This window comes from Cavia porcellus, unplaced genomic scaffold (assembly GCF_034190915.1).
Source record: "Cavia porcellus strain 051 isolate PalLab524CR breed Dunkin Hartley unplaced genomic scaffold, mCavPor4.1 scaffold_19, whole genome shotgun sequence".
NCBI classification, from domain to species: domain Eukaryota; kingdom Metazoa; phylum Chordata; class Mammalia; order Rodentia; family Caviidae; genus Cavia; species Cavia porcellus.
This window is the reverse complement of record NW_026947502.1, coordinates 13,893,921-13,915,567: the sequence shown is the minus strand read 5'-3', so window position 1 is coordinate 13,915,567 and position 21,647 is coordinate 13,893,921. Positions and strand designations below refer to the sequence as shown.

General features: G+C 39.6%; 1 protein-coding gene across 6 annotated transcripts in view; it reads left to right on the top strand.

Annotated features, from left to right (window-relative positions):
• Ebf1 (EBF transcription factor 1) overlaps nucleotides 1-21,647 on the top strand; it is a 427,788-nt gene that overhangs the window by 385,652 nt on the left and 20,489 nt on the right. For all 6 annotated transcript variants that reach the window (XM_063230720.1, XM_003473317.4, XM_063230717.1 and 3 more), the window contains one exon: nucleotides 10,516-10,604. In XM_063230720.1, coding sequence (XP_063086790.1) covers nucleotides 10,516-10,604 — 89 coding nt within the window. The remainder of the gene's footprint in view (nucleotides 1-10,515; nucleotides 10,605-21,647) is intronic.

The window sequence follows — 21,647 nt, the reverse complement described above, 5'->3', positions numbered from 1 at the left end:
AAATATTGTTCCTTGTTACCTATTCAATAAATTTTTTAGCAAGACATGTAAGGTCAATGCTGTTACTCCTGGTAAATCTTCAGCACCCAACACATAAACCATGTCTTCCCACAGCACAGTATCCAGCCTTGTTCAGATACATCCCTTTTTATAGATATTTGACTTGGCTCACACTTTTCCTTTTCCCTATGAAGCTTTTCCCACACTTTTCTGAAGAAAACTCCTATTTTTCCTTCCATATCCAGCCCAAAGATAGTCTGTTTGGTAAATACTGCTCTCACTTTGCTGCAGAGAATTATTTTTTTTCCTTTTGTGCAGTGAACTGTGCATACATTGGTAATGTTATGGTTTGGTCGCCAATTACAGACCTGCCTCCTCACTGGATTTTGCATTCTTCAAGGATATAGCACAGCATCTAGATAAGTTTTTTCAAGCTGAATCATCTGTAGTTGGGGTGCATGAAACATTGGATTTGTGTTATATGATAATTTTCAAACTTCCTTCAGCATGGGTCCTTGTATGCAGCATCCAGTTTTATTTCATTAAAGAATGTGTAATATCCTAGGTTAGGAAAAGAATCCTATCTAAATTTGGACTCTATTTTGTTCCCATTTGTTCGTAGAACTCATTTTTAAAACAGTTGTGTCTTCATCTAAATAAAGCTCTATTTTATGGTAATATTTGGGAACAAGAGGTACTAGAATTCTTTGAAATGTAACTTCAAACTTCTTACAGTTCAAGGAGGGAACAAAGGCTAAGGACCAGAAATAAGCAAACAACTCCTGGTGCATTGCCTTGGATTCTGCATCCTTATGTTGTGTCATTTCTTGTGTTTTAGAGTTCTGTTGTGTCTTTCTACCCATCAAGACTCTGGTGTGCTTTGGGAGCGAGAGATATGCAATATGTCTAGTTAATCCTCTATCCCCTACTTCTTCTCCTATTCCCAGCCCACAGTGAATATTCTGTTTGTAGCAGTGGGAGCCATTGAGTATTTGTTATGTGCTAAACACTGAACAAACAGTACAACATCAAATCTTCACTTTACAGATAAGTAAGGGTCGAAGAACATAAATGCCTTTTCCAAAAGCCACCTCGCTGGTCAGTGATGTAGCCTGGTTGTAGATCCAGCTGTGTCTTGCTCCAAAAGGATGGTGACAAAGGAAAGGAGCTTGTATTATTGGACAACTGTAGAACATTCATGAAGAACATGAAGAATATTAGAAAGGTCCCAGATGCTTTGAAAGGATTGATGAGATACTTGAGGTATTGCAAACAGCTCTGGGGTCCAACGCTGAATACAGGTATAAGCAGCATGTTAAGGCCCAAAGAAGAGTTGCAGACAGTAAGGTTCAAGTAGGAGAGAGTTTCTGGCTAAGTCTTAGGATAATGGTGCTCCAACAAAAATAACTATTTCAGCTAAGTTTAGGCTGCAGACAGCTGATTTCATTTATTTCCTATCAAGATGCTACCTAAATTAGAGTTTGGGCAATACAAACTTGTAGGCTTATGTGTAAGGCTAGCATAGTTGTTTGCAGGGAATACATGTTATGAGTGTTTTGACACCATTAAAATCTGGCCAGGTAATAACTTAATTGTCTAACATCTTCCATGGACAAGTCCTTTCCTGCCTTATTTGTGGAAGTAATGGGTTATTTGGAGCCACTTTCATTTCATTTTTCTTGGGGTATTTTTTTCTCCTCCATCTGACCATCTTCTGAGTTCCACTGTCACTTCAACATCCAAACTCTTCCTGAATCCGCCCACTGGTTTAGAAGAAACCCTGTAAATAGGAGGAGTAGTTTTTCGAGTTGTCTCATAAAGCTGTGATATTAACAATCACAAGCCTAGGACGCTGTGCGTGGTTAGCTGGAGACTCACAAAAGGGTTTTTCAGGTTCAGCGCCTGACTTGGTGCCGTCCCCTGCTGAGAGACCTGAGCTGTGGTAGGTTTGTTCCAGGAGAGTAATAAGTATTGTTGTTTAGCAATTGTGTTGTTGAAATTCAGCTCCACTATGTCTGACAGTATTTATCTAAAATACTTTCCCTGGTGCGTGTTCAAGTTCCAGTAAACCGTGTCTTATTGTGCGACCTTTTCATTTTCCAGTGAAAAGGGATCAGCTCGTCAGATAAAAGCTACAAGCTGGAGTACAGGAAAAATGTGTGCTCAGAAAATCCAAGCATGATTGAAAACAAGATGTGTTAAATCAATGCGGTTTATCGCCTGCCTATTCCCGGCAATTGCTGTTCTAAGCTCATTCTGAACACACACCGGATGATAAAAGTACGGTGCCACAGCACTCGTTGGAGCGGTAGCCTAAGAAAACATGTTTATCAGACAGGTTAGGTGATTTTACCTCCTCGATAACAGTTATTGTCAAAACTCTTTGGGAGAAATCTGAAGAACAATTATAGAAGTAATATTACTCTTGTTATATCAGAAGAAGTGTCAGCAGGGAAGAGAATTATGGATTTATCCTTAAATGTTAAGAAAGACAGAGTATGTTAGCCTTCAGTACTTAAACGCCATCATCTATTACACAGGGAAAATCATCCTTCTCTTCTTCCTTAAAGGAGTTAATCTGGCCTTAAAACCTAATCACAAATGATCCAATTTAAAAAATAATCCAAAGGGAAAGATTAAAAGGAAAAAAAATCATGAAGATTTAACTTCCGTTTGCTTTAGGGATTTAATTTTGATTTTAAACTTGGAAATCTAAATTAAGCTTCCTGGAAGGCCACCTGATCACAGCACATCATACACAATAACAGGGGCAAATTTTCTTAAGTATATCACATTTAGAGACAGCACATTTTCCTAATTGTCAGCTCACCTATTTTCTGTTTTAGATAGGGTGTGAGCCTCCTGGGAAGGAAGGCGTCTGCTCATGAGGAGGTGCCCCACTTCTGCCAGGAACTTCTCACCAAGGTCTTCTAGAAAATACCAAGTGGTTTTGGTATGAAATAAATTGGTTTAATGTATCTCAACAATTTCTTTTTCCCAAAAGACTTCACAGGCTCTGAGGTATAAGGAGAACTTCATGAGACAGAAAACAGTTTCTTGATGATTCACCAGACAAATGTAAAATCCTGGGATAGCCTTCCCCAAATATTTTGTTTGTTGATGCAGCAAGTTTTAGTAAAGAAATCAGACCAACAAGCTGATACAGATGACCTTATTCATTGTTTATCTGTATAAAGTCAGGATTTAGGGCATAAAGATTCCTTTTACTGCTAGAGTTTTGTTTCATACATATACAGTAAAAGATGAATAATTTAATTTGGTATCAGCACTTGTCCAAACTGAGATTCACCAATATTAAAACAAATAGTCATATTGATATAGTTTCCCTGTGGAAAAATCTCAAGGTTTCTACACTAATTTATTCACCCAGTTCTTACTGTGCCTCAGTTTCCCAACTCTCAATTGATGGTAGTAATTTATAACATTTTTGTCAAGGGCATATTATAGGAACCTAAGAAGTAATGTCTATAAAGCTCTTTAATATTCCTGAGGAAAGGGTCTTATATGACTTCAGGGTATGTTTGAAATGACACCTCTCCAAGGAATCATTGTGATCATTAACAACTACTAAAAATCTTAGAGGTCCTTATAACTTACAGAATAATTGAGTTCAAGATGTGAAAACTTTAAAAATTTGTCTTCATTTGCAGATGCCTTTAAAAGTCACCCACTGAAGTATAAATCAGTATAAATTTTACAAAGAATAGTTAGGAAATATGTGTATGAGAAGACTTGAAATGTGAATATTCTTTCATCCAGGAATTTGTCTGAGTTTTGTTTATTATTACTCTCCTTAAATCTGTGAAAATTTGGGAAGAGGCAGAGGGAACCTATATCCATTTTATTAGGGGCTTTTGTTATATAAATTATGATCATCTGTCTAATACAATGTGCCACAACCATTAAAATGAATAGAGTGTGTATAAAGATGTATATATTCTATATTCATGCAAAACAGTATTACAAAAATGTCTGAAAGAATACATACATACTAAAATATACGTACTAATATATGAGTTGAGACATTATGGGTCTTTCTCCTATCATTTGTGTTTTTAAAATGTTTTTCCTTAGTAAGAATGTTTTACTCACAGATTTAGAAAGCCAGCCAAACTATTTTAATTTAAAAACAAAAGCAAGTCATTCTTCCTTCCTCCATATGATTGCTTTTGCTTCTTGAGGAGTTATTAATTTGCAAACACACACATACTCTTTGTTTGCATTTCAGTGGAGTCCTCAGGGTCTTCTTAGCCTCTTTGTATGTTGTGTTTCTTCATCCTCAGCTCTTCCCTTTCTGGCTGGTTTTGTGTCCTGGCTGGTTGCTTTGCAAGCTCCCCTGGTTCTGCTCTGTCAGACAAGGACTTAGCCATACAAGCTATCTGGTTGCTCCGACTGTGCCTTTGGTAGAGATGTGTTGTTCCTTTGCTTGATTTTCAAATCTCAAAACTGTTGTAATCATCAAAGAGTTTGAAGGCAACAAGTTGGGGCAGATTTTCCTTTGGCCCCTGGAGATTATTTCTGCTCATGTTATCTTCCTCTCGACTCCTCCTGGTTCAAGCCACAGCTTTTTTCCCTTGCGGGATCTTGGTCCGGAAGTTCTCCTGACCTGTACAGCCACCGGGCCAGGGCGGAACAGCATTCCACATGGAAAGCAGGGCTTCTCTGGCAAAGGATTTGGTTTTCCATTTCTTGGGGAGTATATCTCTTCCTCTGATGAGATGCTCTGGCATGCTGCTTGGGCACTGAACATGCAGACAGGTAATGAAATAGTCAAAGGGTTGCAAATGTAAGGCATCTTCCTTAAATGTATTTCTGGCTCTTGTTTAGGTTTCTGGTTGATGTTTTCATGGATACACTTTAAAGTCAACTTCAAGATAGGCTCTTGAAGATAGCTTGCTGTTTTATTGTTTACCTCTGGTTGTTAATTCAATGGGTAGAAAATGGGGCCATTATGGGAGAAAAGGTCTCTGCTTAACACATATGTAGTAATTCTAGTGTCCAGAATGGATCTGCCTTGAAGGAAATGCTTGCCTGTTACTCCTTTGTTCAAACACAGAGTAGTCACCAGGGAAGGTTGGAGACCCAGGTGCTAGTTTTATCATTGCCTTGGCTATGAGGTTTTATTTATTACTTGGCATAGAGTCTACATATTTGTTTGGACATTAAATGGCATTGGAATATAAATATTACCTTCCTAATATCTGCATTGCTTTTTATTTCCAGTCAAAATGACATCATGTCACACAACCATTAAAAAAAGGAAATTAAAACCCCAGAAATATGTTAAAGCACTGAAGTGAGACGCTGAGCTATAAAAGCAGGGAACTCTGCAAGCTCACGATGGAAAGGCACTCAGCACACTTTTTCCGGGGGTCTGGGAAAACTACTCTCTGGTCTCTCATTTCTATTGCGTCCAGGAATAAGCATTCAAAACACTGAGGAGGATGGAAGGGTGGTTTTTTTTACTATAAAGAAGCCCCTAACAGAGGTCAGTGTTTGTAACTGTCAATACATCTGTCATGACTACAGGATTTTAAGTTGCAAATAAATTCCCTCGAAGAGAACTTTTTATAACTTAACATGTTTGTGAAGTGTATTTCCTTTAAAAACAAAAAGGCCACATGTAAATTTGGTTATAATTTACTCATTACTAGATATCATATTTAAATGTGATAATCTTACGATTAGTATTCGTCCATAAAATCTAGTTGTATTATCTAAATTTGGGGGAGTTTGTTTTGCAGCTAACATTTCATGCTGCATGAAAATTTGGACATTGCAAAAATAACTTTCTATAACTAGAGTTTTTCTGTTCTGGTCAGCACTTGGTTTGAAGCCCATAAGGTGAAAGGCTTCATAGAGATCGGTTCAGAATGGAAAGTTACTGGTTTCCTTTAGGGAATTCTATGATGATGAGCTAGGAAGGAACCTAAAGTCATTTATAAGTAGCCCCAGTGCAATCAGAGGAGTGGCTTGGGGTTTTTTTTTTTTAACCATTTAATTAACTTTTTTTTTTTAAAGAAAGAACTTTATTGCAGCGGAAATGCCAACCCTGTGAAAACAGCACGCCCTTCTTCACTTGCCTGTTCCGTGTGCAGCATCAGAGCTGTGCAGGTGAAGGCATTTCTCACATCTCACCTGAGGTGTGTGCCCTGGAAGCTTGCTTTCCTGTTGAGTAGCATCTGATCTTGCCTTTTATGAGAAAGAAAGAAAGTTTCAGATTTATTCTAGCATACTGCACCCAGCTCTGTAAAGTGCTACCAAGCTTATTCTGTAAATATCTATTTACCAGTAAATACATTGTAAGGGGTGAGTACAAGGTGTCTTGGATTTAACTGTTTGTGCATTTACACGACCCTTATCAGCACTTAAGCTCATGTCCCCTTTAAGCAGACTTGACCCCAGTGAAGGCTTTGTCAGAAACAGAGCAGAAGAGATAACAGTGTGGGAGACAGGACAATGGATGGTTGCTCAGTAGGCAAATCCTGGTGAGAGCATCTGAACAAGGTTCTAACTCTACAATCAGAGCAGTTCATCTGTCCCTTTGGGTCGCATTATGGTTACAGAGTGTTTCCTTCTAATGACTTACGATATTGTGACACAAAACAGCTAATTTTTACAAATGCATATGGTGGGCTCTACAAATGATTACTGAATAATTAGATCATCTGATGTCTTTTGTAATTCAAAAACACATACGTTGGTCCCATTTTATTCTGGGGATTAAGACATTAAGACTTTCTTATTTGGAATAGGCCAAGCCACTGAGCCTTTCTGTTATCATCCCTAGCTGGTTAGGGCCACACTGTCTCAGATCCTTTCAGAGAGCTGTCTGGAAGCGAGGCCACACAGGCTGCTCTCATGATTCCATTCCTTGTGCAGCTTACATCTTGATCTGTTTTCCTGTTTTCAACCTAAGTTGTTCAGGCGTCTTTATTTGTGGGTAATTATGTCCAATTAAGTTGTTTTTTCTTTTTCTACCAGATTCTCGGAACTGCCCCAAGTTTGCAAGGGAAAACATTGAGTAGTCACATTTCTACTGGTGCTCCCTGAGCTCTGCACTTGAGTACAATGAGGTCACTTTGTTGAAAAGTTAATTTTATATTACATTCTTGCAGAGTCGATGTATAGTCCCTAAGGTATGACTGGCCCCCATGATGAAATAAATATACCATTCTTTATGATTCCTTCCCGCTACCCTCTCTGTTGATTTTCAGAGAGTTTACGAATAGTCACATATTTATACAACTGGCCAAAAGTATACTACTTATTTTTCTTATGGTCTGTAGTAACCTATGCCAGGTTATTAAAGGGTATACAGACCTCTTTTTTAAGGCATAGTTTCTTATGTCATTACTTTATATAAGCAGGTCAAATTCCAGCTCGGCAACAATCTCTTGCTCTTAACTTCTTTCTCTGATTATAAAAGTAATACATGTTCACTGTAGAAAACATAAAAAATGCACAGTCTAAAGAGGGAGGAGGGAAGTAGTTCCAGACCTGATACTTAGAAACAACTGATGTTCAGCAGTTTGTACACAGACAAATTTTCTTTATTCTATTTGTGCTCATTTAAAAACTTAGCCATATTGTACATATGCTCCCCTAATCTGCTCTTCAATTCAGTATTGTATGTCAGTACATAACATTTTTGCATGACATAGCTTTATGAACTACATCATAGTCTGCTCTGTAGTCTATCATATACTATTCCATTGCATCCCATCCTGTTTTCTCATCTTCTGTCAAGTTTTGCATCATATTCTCTATGCTGACCGCTTCCCGAGATTTTTAATCTTTTTCCATTAAAAAGAGGACAGATTATGTTTTTTTAAAGTGATAATCTTTATTAGATGCCCACCTTCCACTTAGTAATTGATTTAATAGTTTTCTGTAGTCAGTGCCATCAGGGAAATCACCAGCTCCTTTGGATTTAGGACAGTGGGCTTTGTCTTGCCTACCATTATTGTGAGCATTGTTGAAGCACTAGACAATCCCTCTGTAACATTCCATACCTACACTGAGTGTAGGCCAGCATGTTTAAAAATATGAGCAGAAAGCAAATCACGAAGGCATGGGAAATAAATTGGGAGCCTTATCTTAGTACCTAAAATGTATCTTCTCTCATAGTATACTTTCATAGAGCAGATGCTTATTTTTCTTTGAATAATGAGTTTAATATGTCTAATTCAATTACTTTTCATGGTGGCAGAATGACTTCTCAGTTCTTTGCTATTAGTTCCATATGATATTTGAAGTGATTTTTTTAATTGTTGATGTCAGTCATTTTGCTGTGAGTTGGCCTTATAACAAGAAATCACATCATTCCTCAATATATTAGTCTTCCCAATTAAGAGCCATGAGTTCTTAGATACAATAGGACTTCATTATGCAAACTGTTGAAGGGGTGGGTCAACTATTCAAATTTTATTGGTGGCTTAGACTGATAAAGTAAAACCAAGAATTGGAATTTTTAGGGTGCTGAATTGTTTGCAGGTACTAAAATAGTGCATCTGATTGTCTCAAGCTACTATTTATGGTTAGACATTTTGCAGGCAATTAGCTAGCACTCAAACCTTGGTCTCATTCCTATCATACACATTTCTTGATTAAATACCATAGATTTTATGAGTAACTGCATCCCTGCATAAAGAGTTCCGTGGCTTTTACTCTATAAGTGTAATTTGAAAAAAGAATTCTTCTCAAGGGTTTAGAATGTAATTCATAAAATAGGAGGAATCATAAATATTGTGCCTTAATTCAAATACTAGTATAGAGAGATTTGGTACACTTGGGTATAATTGTAGTTAATTTCCAGAAGAGATGGGCTGAAAATTTACTGCTTGGAAAGGAGGCAGGATTGGCCCTCATATTTGCAAAAAATGATTATGTTATATAATGAAAATGTGGCTTTATTAACAACTTCGCTAAGCATTGCATTTGGGAAAAATCTTTTTAATAAAAAGTTACTTGAAGTTCACTCCAACTTAAAATATACAAGTGTGGAAAAAGTACTTACTCTGATTTATGTGTCTTTTGGGGGTGTAATTATTGGCTTTTTACTCACCTATGTAAAACAATGTACTTTTGTAAATGGATTTCTGGCCACTTTATGCAGTTTTTTTCCCCCTCCTTTTTTTTCTTACATAAAAAGTAAGCACTGTCAATCAAGGAATTTTAAGGTTTATTTCCTCTTTAGAAATGATTGATAGCCTTTTAGATTTACAAGTTGACAAGTTAAAGGGTTCTATTGGTATAATTATGTACTAAATTCACAGTCTTTCAATTTAAATGTCCTTTTAAAACCGCAAGATTATCATACTTGTATTTTGAAAAGTGGGCCAGTCAGTTTGGGTTGGTATACAAATTGCTTCCATTAGCCTTGGGACCTATTTGAATTTAACACAGTTTTTAAAAGTTAGTCATAGTATGAATCTTACTTTTAAAATTTAGGTTAATGGAAAATGCATTTAAAGTAAAGCATGCAACTATTTTCTAATGTATAGCTGAATGCTGGAATGACAAAAACTGTCTTTTTATTCAGGAAAGAATAAAAATGTGTGGCTGAATACTCAGTCTGGTTAAAAACACACACACACACACACACACACACACACACACACACCAAACCACCTCCAGAGCTGCTATGTTTTCCACATTCTCAGATGAGACAGACTGAAGACGTATCTCAGGGAGGAATTCTTGAAAATGACAGACCCAAGTATGTTGTGTTTCATTTAGAAGTGTTTAGTTAATAGGGGCAAAGCAAGGCCAATTGACTCTAAATGTTATTACAGGTCTGCTCTTTGAGTCTTGTAAAGAAATGTTCTTGAGCACTCAGTTACTCTATGCTAGTACTCCACAGAGATTTATCTTTTTCTCAAAATAATATCAGTGTTGGTGGAAGGCTCTGTAATTTCAGGTGTTAAGTTTGCCATCAGGGTGTGTTCAATAGCTATCTCTTTACAGACTGTCATGTGTCTCAGAAGACCCATGTCTAGCCCTCTCCTCAGTGCATAAAAGGTTTGGGCTAATAGGGTCTGCTGTGGTGCCCCCAAGATTTTCTAGAAACTGTTGAGTAGAGACTTTTAGTTCTCTGCGGTTTAGAAGGAGTAGATGTTTCCCTCAAGAAGCCCTTGTGTTTCAATCTGAGCTTCTGAACTAACCTGAATGAATGCAGAAACTTCATATCAAATACCATTTTAATTTCTGGTAATGATAAGAAAGACAGAATTTGATCTGTGTCCTTCCTCCTTGGTAAGTAGCAGATGATGGTGGAAATGCTTAGCAAATAGATTGTTCATGTGATCATTGGATGACCTAACTGAAGGGTATCAATTAAACTTTGCACTGTAAAGTTTGCGTAAAATGATGCGTGCCTATCTAATGGTCAGTGCTTTGGCTGTCTCAGTTATTTCTGTAGCATTCATTTTGCAAAGCATGTTCTGCTTTATTTCCTGAAAATGTCCTAATTGTTTGACTCCTTTTTTGCAGCGCTCAATGAACCTACCATTGATTATGGTTTCCAGAGGTTACAGAAGGTCATTCCCAGGCATCCTGGAGACCCGGAGCGTTTGCCAAAGGTCAGGATAGTTCCTTTTTGTGTGATGGTTTTTGGAAAGTTGGACTTAAATGATTGGCATAAAACACTGCTCTAGATGAAAATTAATTTAGAGATAACAAGCACATATTGTTGTGCTTTGTGTGTTTGGTTCTACAAGGCAAGAAGAAAAAAGGGTAGTAAGTTCTATGTGCTAGGCAATGCTCTGCTTATTCTAACATTTTCATCATCTCAAAACTCTCTGGGGTTGGTATTCTTCATTTTCCTATTTTTCAAGAAGAAAATAATGAAGCCAAGAGAGCTTCAATAACTTGACCAAGATCACACAGCATATAAATTGCTAAACTGAGATTCAAACCAGCGTCTGGGTTAATCACCATATCATACCAGTTCCTGTGAACAAAAAGAACACCAAATTTTTACCTACACAAGTATCTGTTCTTACCCCTGTTAGGGATAAATAGAGCTCAAAAGAAAATTTATTAGATTTTACAACTAGGTAGATAAGACAGCCTCTTTCTACCCAAGGCATCTTTGCCTACTTAGCAAAGAAAGCAAAATATGAGAAATGAAACAAAAATTCAAGTCAGAGTAACAGATGATACACAGCCGTGTGTGGTTAATTATTGTCAGTGCAGCAAGAGGGAAGTAGACCTTTATGGACTATTATGTCCCTAAAGAACCTGGGCCCTGTGGGAGAGATTGCCAAACTCAGCTGATCACAATAAAAACTAGTAGCTGATCATTCATAAAAATGCAACCAAAGTTTTATGAGAACTCACCACAGAAGAGAGATAGATGCTAAAGAAATTCAAAGTACAGAATTAGTTGAGCTGCTATTTTCTGTTCATTGACAGCAATGTGAAAAGTTATGACACAGGTGAAAATCTTCAAATTAAATGCGTAGTAGCTGAGAGTTCTGTTTCTTGCTGGTGTCAGTCTAGAGCTATGGCATTTCTAGGACAATGCATTCTCATAAAACATGCTCAGAACTGATGCTGATGTCCTTTCTAGCTCAGTGAGCCTCCTTGAGGGATCAGGTCAGCAGCAAAGCCCACCTGCATCTGGCTACATTTGCAGCCCTCAGTAGTCACTAGTCAGGTCAGATCCTACCGGGACTCAACTTACCCTCAGGCCAATGCACGGATGTGAGGGATGGGAACACAGAGGAAATACCTGCCCAAAGAGAGGAAGGACCGTGACAGGCACCAATGTCTGTCTACTGTCCTGACCTCAGGGGAAGAGCCACTTGACTTTCAGGCTCAGGTCAAGAACAAGTGTGTGTGGAAGTCAGTGCTGTTCACTTTGGTTAAAACTTGAAAGCTCCTCAGCTGAGGAAGAAACTTACAATGTGCCAATACGTTCACATTATCGTCTTTGAAAGAGCCTCTCGCTTCCTATTTTGACACTGACTCATTCTTGGCAAGCCAACTAGTCTCTTTGCATAGCATAGATGTTCCATGGAGAGAGTTACCTGTAGGTCCTGCTGTCTGGCAAGAACATAGCTCCCATGCCTTTCCTAGGGGACACGTTGGTAAAATGATGCGTGCCTATCTAATGGTCAGTGCTTTGGCTGTCTTAGCAGTAGAACTGGAGCGTGGACAAAATCCTAGATTCTCGATATTGTTCGGTTACTGGAGCACCTTCAGTTTATATTCAGCATTTGATTTAGCATCGGATATCTAGGGTTTGCTGGAGGGGTTACAAGTGCAGACCGGAGAGTCAGACTGGACGGATGAGGTGGGACTCAGAGCCCACCCACTGGATAGTGAGGCAACCTAGGGTCAAGCTTCTTTATACCGCAGTTCTTAATTTTCTTATCTGTCAAATGGGGATGGGCACATGTCCTATCTTGTCAAGTTTAGACTTTTCTTGGCATTTAATAGAAGGCAGCTGTGATTATTTGCCAGTTGATTGAGAGGGGAGCCCTTGCCCATGACAGGTCTTCTACTCAATCTCTGCAGCACAGGAAAGCCTAATCCCATGAGCGACGGGGCTCTTCTGTGCCTCATTATCTTCATCTATAAAATGGGCACAACAGACACACTGACTTCACAGGATCCTGTGAGCATCATCAGGGAACCCTGCATGTGCCCTCAGCATTGCATCTGGCCCATAGTTACCCCTCTAAAAACCTTTATGAAAAACTAGGAGCTGAAGCTGATTTAATGATCGAGATCCAAAGAAGCCAAGCAGTGTTTCTCTTATTTGTCAGGAAAGAGAAACAGGGACATAGGGTTGAATTTTGTGTACTCACTTTTGAAAATATTTTTATAGTTGCATGTTATGTTCAGAAATGTCGGACAAATAGCAGACACGTGTCCCTTTGTCCCTGGTGGCCTGATGGCGAAACGCTCAACCCCCTTTTCCTGGGTTTAAGAAGAGTAATCAAGGACACAATGGATTTGGGTGGTAAGGAAACACTGCGGTGCTTGCATCGAGCCACTTGACCGTGCAAGGACTGAGGCCAGAGCCCTCCCCAGGAAGTTCTCAGTGTGACTCAGAGCCCAGTGTCTGTCCTCTTGGCTCTGAATGTTAAGGTGGAGCAGGGGTTCAAGGGCAGGGTCAGGAAGCGGCGGATGGAGCCAGCACAGGGTATTCCTGTGGACTTGGGAGATTTATACTCCCACCGTCCATTGTTAGGGGGCTGAAACTGGGCTCCACCTTTCTCAGAATCGTGGTCAGTGTTTGTCAAACAGAAGTGTTTCCGTGAGCTCTGGACCACACACCTCAAAAAACAAACTCCATTTTATTAAACCCATGTGTTTGTGAATAGACAAAGCTAGATTCATACAACCACCCACATATCCTGTCAAATGAAACTGCTCCAAAGACCAAACAGATAGCTTTCCATAATAATATGCCTTTGTATACAGGCTTACGCGTTTTCAGAGAACTTGGACATGCTTTGTTTTACTGCAGCCTCTCTTTTGAGAAAAACTGGAAAAGCATACATTTTTTCACATTTCCCAAACAGAAGCAAGCAGAATCTTTGTCTGAAAGTTACCATCAGTGACGGTTTGCTGTACACACATATTTTAAATACTATAATTATGCTAACCCTGGATGTTTTTTGGTTTCCTTTTTCATATGCACATGAGAAAGCCAGTGTAAGGGTTTTAAATCACAGCATTCTGTTGTTTCACCAGACTTGCCTTCTGTGGATCATTGCAGGAGGGGAGGAATGTGACTCTGGGGTCAAGGTTGGATCTTCTTATACTGCAGAGGTGAAAGGAATGGGGGGTATGGTCAGTCAGAAACGCTGTGATACCGATGGCTCAGTGATGCCACCTGGAAACATCGGGCAAGGTGCCCTCTCAGTTCTGAAAGTCAGAGATGCTTCCCTCCCTTTTTGGTTTCAAGCTGTCTTCATGAGGGGTCCATGAGCTTTTAGCTCACGAGCTGTGAGAATGTACCTGAGCTTAGCATTCCCTGTGTTAGCTGTGAACCCTGAGAAGCAAGGAGATGCTTACATTGTGCCTATTTTAAGTTGTTTAAGGCTTTTGCACAGCGTGGAGGCCAAGAAAGAGGGCTCGTAAGCCACAGACATGGATTGTGGAAACCAGATCCATCACTTGAAGCATGCAAGTCCTAAGCTCAGGTTTCTTTTCTCCTCTGTAAAGCAGCCTGCCCCACAGCACTGTCGTCAAGAGATAAGGTACACAGAGAGGTACTGCATACAGGGAGGCTGTAATAAGTGAGGACCACGAATCCCTGCACAGCGTGTGCTTCCCATTCCACACATGAGGAATCAGAGCCCCAGAGTCTGGAGATTTGCTGGGAGGTTACACCTAGAAAGTGGGAAAGCTAAGATTCAAACTCAGATCCTTGGGCTCAAAAGCCTCAATGCGACCACCACATTGAATTCCCATGTTTCCTCCCAACCCACAACCCAAACACTTCCTGCTCCAGTCTAGGTGAACTCTTCTTTCCTCTTCCTCATCAGAACCCAGATCCCCTCCTGCCTAGATCCCAGCAACCTTCTCTCCTTCCTCCATGGGGAGAGGCTGGCATAGCAACCTCCACAGGGCAAAGATTTTTCTTCCCCCCAGAGCCAGTCCCTCTTTTAGAGAAAATAAAGCAGTTTGAAGAAAGTAACAAAGGCTGCATTTGTGTATTTTGCTTTATGGAGCTGAAAATATCTGGTAAATTGATCCAGCGGGAGTAATAAATACACATTACTTTATCTTGTTCTTCGTGTCCTATACCCCTGAGCCTTGATAGAACAACACCACTTAATAGACTTAAAAAAAGAGTAATTACACTCATTGGTTGTGTGATTTTTCAGTCCTCCCAGCCCTGCCTGACCTTCTAATTTAGCTCACCGTGTCTAACTAATGCATTTATATTCATCTTTTATGAAGCAAGTATAGTACAGGATCGACGGAAGAGGCTTTTTCAAGCTGTCCTCCTCAGTTTCCAATCTGGTTAGTAGGAAGGAGAACAGTGATCCATCTCTATATGTTCACACGTATAGAGAGCACATATGTGTGGCTGGAAGCATTTTTTATCCTTTATGAAACATAATAAAAAGTATTTATTACATTTTTTTACTTTAAAGCTTTTATACATCCTAGCATTATTTACAGCTAAACATGCAGGCAAAAGATGTGAGTGTTTTAAAAATGATTACCGTTAATGTTTCTGCTTGTCAGAAGTGCTTAAATTTCCCTGCACTTTGTCTAAAAACTTGGTACTGTTGCCTTTTAAGAACAACACATTTAAAAGATCTTGCAAGTCAGATTTGCAAACACTGCTGACAGTCTGTGATGAATGATATTGCAAAATTTGCAAGATGTTTGTCATTTCTCACAGCCGACATATTAAGGAACGGATTAAGAAACTCGAAACCCCTATGGAAAACAGTCATCCCAAACAAACCTCAGCTAAACCTTGAACCCTGAGAGCACACCCGAATCTCTCGCCCTGCCGGGTTTTCTCTCCCAGCTTCTCACTCAGCCAGTGGAACCCAATTGTTCTCCGTGCATTTTCTCTCACCATATGGTCTCCTCATTACCATACACTAAGAGTCCATATGGGAAACTTGTGAAATGAACTGTATTCATTTTAACTGCCAGATGAGCAGCCTTTTGCTTTGCAAGCCTAGCTTAAGTCATCTGCTGTCTTCATGTTGTTATGGCAACATGGCACCAATAAAAAATTCTAATCTACTGTAAGTGATCACAGTATTTTAAATGGTTGCCTATAACTGCCCTCCAAGGAGAGGAGACGGGAGGGCTTCTCTTCGTCCAAGAAGCCAAGGGTTGTGCATTCCAGCAGGTGTCAGTGCAGAAGCTAGTTGTCTGTGGTGCAGAGTGTGTACCAGTGGTGGCCAGGGAGGAGATGTGTACTGTCAGCGAGCTGGATTGCAGCGGGAGGAACAGGAAGAAGGCAGACAGTGCATCCTATGGGTGGGCCTAAAAACACGCTATCAAACACCCTAGCTGCTGTGAGAGCTCCACTGTTCTGTTTTGCTGTGGAGCCGACCATAAATAAAACTCAAAGTTCATAACGACTGAAGCAGCAAATCTTTGTGGTAGCTTCTTTTCATTGGCATTTGAAAATCTCCATCTCCCTGAAGCAGCTCCTTCTGTAGATGGGAATTAGTCATTTCAAACACCAGGCTAATTAAGATTACCTTAAAGTAATGGAAGTCGGGAGCCACATCCTTAAATATAAATCATTTTCACCTCCATGGGCCACATGATCTGTTGCCTCTCTATCGCTCTATCTGTATTGAAAGTGAATGTTTATAGTCTCAGTTCATCAGTTCACATTAGCCTCATGCTGAATATTTAAACACAGAACAATTTGAACACACCATGAAGGAAGACAGTGACTGCACTTTCATTTGGAACAGCAAGGGCTCATCTAATAATAATTTAGTAAATCAGCCATTTAGTGGCTCAGTTGTGCGCTGCATTGTGCCAAATAATATTCAGTTCAACTGTACCCTTGCAAAATTGAAATTCAGACTCCAGTCAGAGGCACTGTTTTTGCTCAGCAGAGAAAAGAGATCCAAAATCACCCTCCCTAAACAGCATTCGTGTTTAGCAATTTATCATAAATACAGAGCTGGGGCAAAATAAAACTGGAATCGGCTGTATACAATGTATTCTAATTATGCTTTTATTGTTTTAGTCTTTATGCAAAGACTACCAGTAATTCAAAACCTGGAGTTGCATCCATGAAATACACATAAGAAATCTTTGCATAACCACATTGCCTCCTAGCAAAAAAAGAGGATGACTAAGGATTTCAGGAAAGGATGAGGAAAACGCCTAGCTCAGGGTCTTACTCTTGTACACTGTGGTCGCTTGTCTCCCCTCCGTATTCCTTTCATTTTCTATTTTGAGACGCGGTCTTGCTCAGGTTCCCTGGGTAGGCTTGAACGTGCAATCCTGCGGCCTCAGCCTCAGAGTGTTGAGATTATAGGCATCTGTCACCATGCCCAGATTGTTCCCTTTCTGATGTAAGGAAACTCTGTTAACACTGCATCCAGAAATGAAAGTGACTGTATTCAAACTAAAACAGAAACGAACACAGAGCTTATGGTATATTCAACTCTGTGAAAAACCACTCTCTAGTTTGAGTCCAGGAAGCATTTTGTCTCTGCCTTCTCTTGTCAAAAACTCAAACTTTGGAATGCAGGCTACTTCCCCCTCCCTCCTCGATATCTGCCAGAAAAGTTACAGGCAAATTCCATTCTCCATTTTAATAATGTGCTCAGTGTAGGACTTTGGGAGCCCCTACTGTTTATACTATTTTTATCAGGGCAATTTAGCCAAGACTTGTCCTGGATACCTGTGAAATTGTATGCAGCATTTGTGTGTGTGTTTGTGTGTAACTCTGGGAAAGAGGTCATAGCTTCATTAAAAATCAATGACCCCCCAAAATAATAATTCCCACTTTTTAAGTTATTTTTACTTAATTCATTAGTAGATGATTCTTCCTATTTTTACCATATTATGCCCATTTTAGAGATGAAGACACTGAAATTCACAGAGGAGCAAATGAAAATTTTTGACTGTACCATATTGCACCACCATTCATCCATTCAGAATCTTCTGTAACGGTTTACTAAGGCTATCCCTCAAATACTACTCACGGCACACAATGCACAGACTGTGAGAATACATATAGTTTGCCAAAGCTATCTGGAAAACAAATGAAGATTATCAAGAAATACTGTTGTTGGCTATTGCATGATAAGCACTAATTATATTCAACTGACTGTAGTGCTGGTATCAACCCTACTTTACCAGTAAGAAAACAGAGGCACACGTTTGACTCTGCTCATATGTGGAAGAGCATGGATCTGAGCCAGTTCCCTTACATTTGAGGCCCAGAGCCAGTGTAGTAAGCATTGCCTCCTAGAATGAAGAGAAAGGGATTTCAAGGAGAGGAATTTTTGCAAACTAATCGCAAAATCCCTCTGCTTGGAGGAGGGAAGTAGTGGCATCGACTGAGGTTAGCTCACAAATGGCTGAGCTAGGCAAAAGTGGCAGCAGGAATTAAAAACATACCCAGACAAACCTGGAGATAATTCTCTTGCTGCAGAGTCATTGTAATGAGGACTTGTAAGACCAGTCATCCAGCACCTGAGTTCTGGAATTCGCTCAAGTTCTTTTTTAGCACTGAGCTCTTGATGAGGAAGATTCAGTTAACCTACTTGGTATCACAGCCCGTGTGCACACCGAATACAATTGCTTGTGAATGGAAGAAAAAGTAAGAGGAAGAAGAAGGGGCAAACTCATCTCCACCTCCCAGCCACCAGCCTTGTCCTCGTAACCCCCAAACCCTTAGGAGCAGAGACATTACAAGGTCTGCAGCCTGCTCACTATTTTCAGCCCTAATAAGTAACAAGCCATAGCAGTCTTGAGTTGGTGTATTTTAACCAACCATACTCCAGACCGTCTGTGAAACCTTGGGAATCGTCATTTGCAGCTATCATTCATCTAGAGGTACATGTAATAACGGATGGTGTTCGACAATTCAAGAAGCAAAAAAGAAACTCTATATTTTGCCCCCTTAAATACGTTTAAATACAGTGTATTTCTAACAGGAACCAGTTCAAGTTTAATGGTAGTAGATGTCCAAAAATATCAAAGCAGCATATTTATCTACATGTAGCTATATATACACACAAATATATCTATGACAAGTACATCTCTGTGTTTTCTCAATGATCCTTTCATTTTTCAAGCTAGGTATTTATTCTGCCTTGCCCTAGGGAAAGAGAAACCACAGTTAAAAGACAAAGAGAAACAGAAATAGTTAATTTTTGCCTTTTTTTGTGTTTCTGAAAGGCCAGGCCTTGGTGACTTAAAGGTGACTTAAAAGATTTTCAAGGGTAATTCTGACTCTAGGCAGTTTTTGTTTCATGTGCTGACTTTACAACCTGCCCCTGAAAAAGGCATCTCTGTCCGGCGCTTTCTCTTTCAGCAGAGACTTTTATCCTGATCAGAAAGTCGATTTCCAAGGCCACTCGGCAGGACCTAACCCAGAGCGCTGGTCTTAAACCGGTACAATGAATTGGAATAAGAAGAGCCGGCTGGAGGTGACAAGGTTCAGCTCTGTTCCTCCGAACAGGTCACATCCACAAGGGTGCAGACAGCATTCTTCACTGTATCTGTGGCGGGGAGCACCCCAGGCTCCCATTCACCAATTACGATGACACCATTTAGAAGGGAAGGGCAAGAGACCAAAGAGAGGAGGGAAAGCCATTGTCACAACTCTTCACAGGAATATCTGTTTTCACCATTTACACCTAAATGCTGACACCTTAAAAGTCCAAATTTTTGGTAAAATGAACCAAGTGAGAATGTTTCTTCTACAAGATCCCCTTGCAGGGAGGTGAGGCTCGGCATCTCATGGAGACCAAGCTTGGCTATCCATCATAGCCAAGTCAACCTGTCCTAGCTAACTTCCCAGAGGTCATGCAATCGAACCAGCAGCTCTGGCAACAATATTATTGCTTACAGAACAATAATTGAGGAACCAGATAAAAATTACCTGGTCTAATAGGCAGCAAGCAATTTTCACTCAATAAAATTATAAGGCAAATCATTCATTTCATAACACTCTGACTAATTTATTTGTTGACCTTTTAATATCCATAGCTCTTCAGTGGTATTAACTGCAACTCAGACAAAAATCTCTTGTTCATTTCACTTTCATTGATTTTTTTTTCTATTGAGGCAATAACAGCTGCTTGGAAACAGCCTTTTTCTTTGCACAGTAAAAGTCAATCATGTTAGTGTCTTACGTGGATACAGTTGTGTTAGTTTACAACCTACTTTAATTCCATGTGATTCAGAAGTGTTCTACACCATGTTTTCAACAAAGGCAGAGCTTTCTGGTGTACCTCCTGCCATGTAGTAGGATGATACATCATAATATGTTTGGGAAGCTGTCATCTAATCTGAATAGAAAATCAACTTTAGAATTAGAGGCGTATCCCAAGTATCCCCCAACAACATTTCTTCTAGGCTAGAATCCTGTTGATGCCTCAGCTTCTCCTAGAAGTAACAGTAGAAACTCTTTCAAAATATTTAATTCCTTCATTTTGGATATGGCTGTACATTTTGACTGTGCTTTTAATTTTTTTTGTAAAGACTACGGACAACACGTATGCACTAGAATGTTCTGCAGGACAGTGAAACTTCAGTTGAATCTTATAAAACACTCTGAAGTCTTTAGAACGCAGGGTTGTAAAATATAATTGTTACACACTTGGCATTTTTTATGCCTCCCTGGAAATAACTACTTGTTACCTACACTTCATCTGTGCTTCTTTTCAGTTCAATTTACTATAAAGTGGTCCTTAGCCATAATGAGAATGCCCCTTTCAACAGGAACATGTTTAATTATATCCATGCTACACGTAAGTGACTCTTTCCAGTCATAGGGCTTCTGAGTAAAGTGTTTAAAGCGTGACACTGGAGTCTTCTAATGATCTGCGGTAAGCTCTATTTTGAGAAGTTCATATTGTAAGAAAAATGAAAAATTTGAGGAATGTCTCCGAGGATTGGAAGCTAAACAGTACCCAAGTGTTATTTTGGTTTGTTTTACTCTTTCCCTCACTACCCTCATTATACTGATTTTTTAGAATGCATTGTGGAATTTTCCATTTGGCTGAATAAACACAAAGGAAGTTGGGATATCAAAGTACCCTCCCAAGAAACACATCTTGGTACAACTAGTATTTATTGGATTGTACATTGCCTGTGTGAGAAACGGGCCACGAGAAACATGCAATCAGCTTCTCAGCATTTTGGCTTCTCAGTCAGTAATTTCACCCAGACTTTCAGCATCAAAAGGGAAAAGGCTTACAGTCCTGGGTTATGGGTAAAATCTGAACTCTGGAGTGAGCAGGTCAGGTGAAATCAGTGCCGATTTCACTGATAGATGCTGATCATTGGGAAGGATTTTACTGTTCCTCTTCAGTTTCTGTTGCTAATAGCTTGCTGAATTTTGAATCTTTGATACAACAAAGTGCCCTGTGATAAACAGGGGTCAGGGAAATGTGCTGGGATGGAAAAGAACTTCACTGCTTTTTCAGGAATCACCTAACCCAATTTGATTTTGTGAGTTGATAGGTGTAGTTTCTCTTTGGCTTTCTCCTACATTCCTCAGAATATCATATCCCGGTTGGGTGAGCATAAAGTCAAGCTCACAGTGTCCTCTCCAATTCCCAAAGCATCCCTGGGCCTTAATTTTACGAGAGAGTCCTCAGAATCTGAAAATCTAACTGAAATTTGACGATTAGTGTTGTGTTGGTAAACAGCTTTATGAATTGACCTATAACGTGTATGAATGAAAGAGGTTTCAAGCCATCTCCCCTGGTGATCTAGGGTGGAGTTTCTCAGGATATTTAATTTGATTTACAAATGGGCGCAACATTTGTCAATCAGACAACTTTCCCATCAGCATTGAGGGCTGGATGTAGCCAGGGAATGAGCAAAAATGAGCTATATGCTTGAGATCAAATGCTAGAGAGAAAACTTCCAGTGACAGTAAATAAGCTTCAGAGTTTGTTGCCAGTAAGTAGAAGGAAAAATAA